Here is a 4,259-nt window from a genome sequence, read left to right as displayed (position 1 = left end):
AAGAAAGAAAGAAAGAAAGAAAGAAAGAAAGAAAGAAAGAAAGAAAGAAAGAAAGAAAAAGAAAGAAAGGAAGGAAGAAAGAAAGACCTTAGATGTTGAGGTGTGAGAATGGTTCATTCAGCAGTGGCTGGTGGTGGCATTTCTTCTCTTCCATGACCCATATGCCATCAGATTTAAGAGGGTTGGGGTATGCTGGAGGATCTACTTTACAGGCACATCCCACGGGGATGGCAGGGGAGAGGTGAGCCTACTGTGCTGGGGGATATTTACAGCCTGTGTATGAGAATGCCTGCCCGCCTTACCCGGCCATACCTAGAAATTCCCATACCTAGGAATTGCCACAAGCTCCCCGGGGACATAGCTTTGTGCTCCTAAGGTCTGAGCTCACACCTGGCACACAGCGGGTACTCAATGCATGGACTTTTAAATAAACAGTAGAATCCATGAACTGTGCAATCTATGTCTTGCCACCATATCTGGAGGACATTCTGATAGCTGAACTCTCCTTTGTTTGTCTGGTTTTGGGAAATTAGGTTGAAACAGCATAGATGGTAGATATTTGCCCAGCTTTAGTGCTGATTAAGGCTTATTACAATAATAAAAGGTGTGTGTCTTTTATCTGGAAACTGAATGATCAAATTCAGGGTAGGAGCTCCCAATTGAGATTAAATAGTTTCTACAACAAATTGTTGATTGGAAATATTCAAAAGAAAAAATGTATGCCTCTGGTGAAGACAAACAAGGGTTGTTTTTTTTTTTTTTTCTTTCCTTGACAATCACCTACAATGTGCACAGAGAGATAGCTCAGCAGTTAAAAATGAGGACTCTTTTTTTAAAAAAGATTTAAAAAAGATTTATTATATTATATGTAAGTACACTGTAGCTGTCTTCAGACACTCCAGAAGTGGGAGTCAGATCTCGTTACGTATGGTTGTGAGCCACCATGTGGTTGCTGGGACTTGAACTCCAGACCTTCGGAAGAGCAGTCGGGTGCTCTTACCCACTGAGCCATCTCACCAGCCCAAATGAGGACTCTTGCAGAGGACTTGGGTTTGGTTCCTAGCACCCACATGGCAGCTCACAACCGCCTGCTACTTCAGTTTCAGGAGATCTGGTGCCCTCTTCTGGCCTCTGTAGGCATCAGGAACACATACACTGCACATAGGTAGTGCAGGCAAAACATCCCTATGTATAAAATAAATACATCTTTTAAAATGGAGTATAAGAGCTATTCACAAAATGCCCTTGCATTGCATCAGGAATCACACGCACTCCAGGAATGAGTTCACGTGTGCAGGAGGAAGGGAATGAGTTTGGGAACTACATACATCTTCTGGGAGAAGCTAGATCTTGGTATTGAGGGGTCCTGGGAATGGACCTCAGCAGATACTGAGAGACAACATTGTTGTGATATTCAGCTGTGTTTCTAGGCTTCATCCTTTGCTTTGAAGGACCTACCAATTTCCATAAAGACAAGCGGAGGCTCCTCAGCTTGGCTCCTCCATTAGAGCAAGCCTCAAAGCTTCAGCAGGTGGGAAAGTATTTGGTTAAAGGGTTCTTGAGCTAAAGACTGGGTGCGTTGGCTAGGCTCCTCCGCAGGGGATTGAACTGAGCGTGTAGGAAAGACACCGTGGACTCTTAGCTTACATTAGTGCTTGTTTCCCAGTGCTAGGGCTCAGACCTTTGAGCACTCTGGGGAAGTGCTCTACCACTGAGCTATAGCCCCAACTCTAGGCCTGGGTTTTCTGGGTTTATTTTTAAGTCCTTGATCTGTAAACCTGTGCTTTCAAGAACTCCAAACCCACTGGGCTGCAACTGAGGAAGCTCCACCCTTGTTACCAACATACTGCAGCTGATGACTGCTTCCAGACTGGTCAGCGGAGACGGCCAGAACACGGGGACATCCTTGGGCCGACACTCCACATAACTCCCGTAGTAAGGTTTGGAAAGTGCCTCGATACCCAAAAGATCTGCAGGTGGGAAAACAAAACAAAACAAAACAAAACACCCAAAATCAAACCCAGGATTCCTCAGGTTGGTACCACCCACAAGGGGGCACTAAGAACTCTATGGATCTTTCTCCCCACAAGTGCTAGTTGTAGAATTGATCTTAGAAAAGGAGAAAGAAGAGGAAGGATAGCAGGAAGAGGAGGAGGTAAAGATGGCTCGGAGTTGAAGTTTTAACAGATCAGGGTGTTCCTTAACTTAGGGCCCCCGCTGTCTGGTGCCATCAGGCCTGATATCTCAAACCGTATGATGTGGGTTTCTGGAGGGAGTCTACAGTGTGCTTAGCTCAGTACTAGCCTCATAGCACAGAGTCCTAACAGAGCCAGCCTTGTGTGTGTGTGTGTGTGTGTTCACCTTGATGCAGACTGATCAAGTTACATAGCTGTAACCTCTGTTATTGTTCCAGCAGCCCCAGCCCTGAGCAGCAGCATCTACATGCTGCTGACAGTGCGGACCAGAATGCCAAAGATGGATGCGTTGGGCCTAGTTTATCCCCACTGATAAGACAAGTCGGCAGATATCTTCTGGGTGACCCTGAGACTATTTTAGGTGAGGAAGACCATTAGTGCTGATAGTATTTTCATAGGATGTCAGGTCTTTAGTAATTCTGTTGACTACGAAGCTGGGCAAGTTCAAGTCCACAGACCCTGGCTCTCACTCTGGGCCAACCCCAAGCTCTCTCTCCTCAGTCCCTCTGAGAGCTCCAAGAGACCTGGGAAACATCCCGACTTTTGACTTCACCCTTGGATCTGTTCATTCACTCTTGGGCTAAGTAATACTCACGACGTTTAGTCAGAATGCAAATTTGAGTTTTATTTAATAATATTATGGTGTGTGTGTGTGTGTGTGTGTGTGTGTGTGTGTGTGTGTGTGAGAGAGAGAGAGAGAGAGAGAGAGAGAGACATGGTTGTGGATAACACCTGAAACAAAGAGTCCCACTGTGACCCTCCAACCCCCAAGTCCAGTGATCACGTGACACTCATAGGAGTTGAGTGTGCATCACAAATCCTAAAGATGAGGCACAGTGCTGCCTTAAGCCTGAGGGCACCCGGTACTGGACTTCTGGGCTTCACCCCAGTCCCTCACCCCTGAGACCCCCCTAAGAACAGCACAAGCCCCTGTGTGCTTCTCAGGCCTATGTTGGGTGGACGCTGACCTGGGTCACCGATGTGAAACTTCTCAGGCCTATGTTGGGTGGACGCTGACCTGGGTCACCGATGTGAAACTTCTCAGGCCTATGTTGGGTGGACACTGACCTGGGTCACCGATGTGAATGGGTTGTCCTTGCTGTCCTCCTATGGTGTGAGTGGCCTGCAACAGCCTTTCCAGCTTGTCCTTGGGAACAGGTCTCATTGTGACCACCAGAGGGCAGCAGAAGCCAGCAATGGTGGCACAGGGCACTGTTGTCTGATAGTGAAAATATAGGGGGAAAATATAGGAATCAACTCAGATTAAAGCTGCAACAAACACTTCCAGTCCAAGAAGCAAGAGATCCAGGGAGTTGCTGCAGCCTGGCTGACAGTGAGGAACTCAAAACTTGGGTGCAAGAGTGGGGGAGCCCTATTCATTTTTTTTCTTTATTAATCTGTCAACATCACTTTGGCAGTCTGACATATCTAAGCTGGACAGAATAATGTTTTCACCACATAAAAGAAAATTCAGGATGGTGTGTTGCCTGTTGTCCCAGCACTTGGGAGGCTAAGGAGATGGGGAGTTTGAGCCTTGACTGCAAGGGAAGTTTTAAGGTGATTCTAGTACCACAGTGAGAGACTGCCTTAAAACACACACACAGGCGGGGCAGCAAACAGGTGAGGGGGGGAGAAGAGAACCAAATGTTCCAAAGGAAGCCACTACTACTTGTGATGTCCAGATGTAGTTACCAGAGCCCCAGAAAGAATATTATACTTTCCCACTAACAGCTAGGAGGACAGAATGGCAGATCTGTGGCTGGAGTATCAGTATACAGGGTGTTTTGAAACTCTCAGGAACTGCACTGTGCTATGCTGTTTGTGAGATACTTTGTCATCCTCAGCATTCCAGTATGTATTGATCTAACAGCCCTTTGTGGCCAACAAGTCAGAACCAAAGGAAATGCTAACTTTCAGCTGAGGTTTATAACACACACACACACACACACACACACACACACAAAATTTCCCCACCCAGTGCTGGGCATGGTGGCTCACACCTTTAATGCCAGCACTTGGGAGGCAGAGGCAGGCGGATTTCTGAGTTCGAGGCCAGCCTGGTCT

At 46.9% G+C, this 4,259-nt stretch overlaps 1 protein-coding gene across 3 annotated transcripts in view; it reads right to left on the bottom strand.

Moving 5' to 3' along the window:
- Nucleotides 1–4,259, bottom strand: part of Dglucy (D-glutamate cyclase) — a 91,007-nt gene that overhangs the window by 31,225 nt on the left and 55,523 nt on the right. For all 3 annotated transcript variants that reach the window (XM_021178971.2, XM_021178972.2, XM_029484363.1), the window contains exons 5-6: nt 3,264–3,414; nt 1,848–1,970 (exon numbers count right to left, since the gene is read on the bottom strand). In XM_021178971.2, coding sequence (XP_021034630.1) covers nt 1,848–1,970; nt 3,264–3,414 — 274 coding nt within the window. The remainder of the gene's footprint in view (nt 1–1,847; nt 1,971–3,263; nt 3,415–4,259) is intronic.

This window comes from Mus caroli, chromosome 12 (assembly GCF_900094665.2).
Source record: "Mus caroli chromosome 12, CAROLI_EIJ_v1.1, whole genome shotgun sequence".
In the NCBI taxonomy this organism is placed as follows: domain Eukaryota; kingdom Metazoa; phylum Chordata; class Mammalia; order Rodentia; family Muridae; genus Mus; species Mus caroli.
This window is presented reverse-complemented; position numbering and strand designations above follow the sequence as displayed.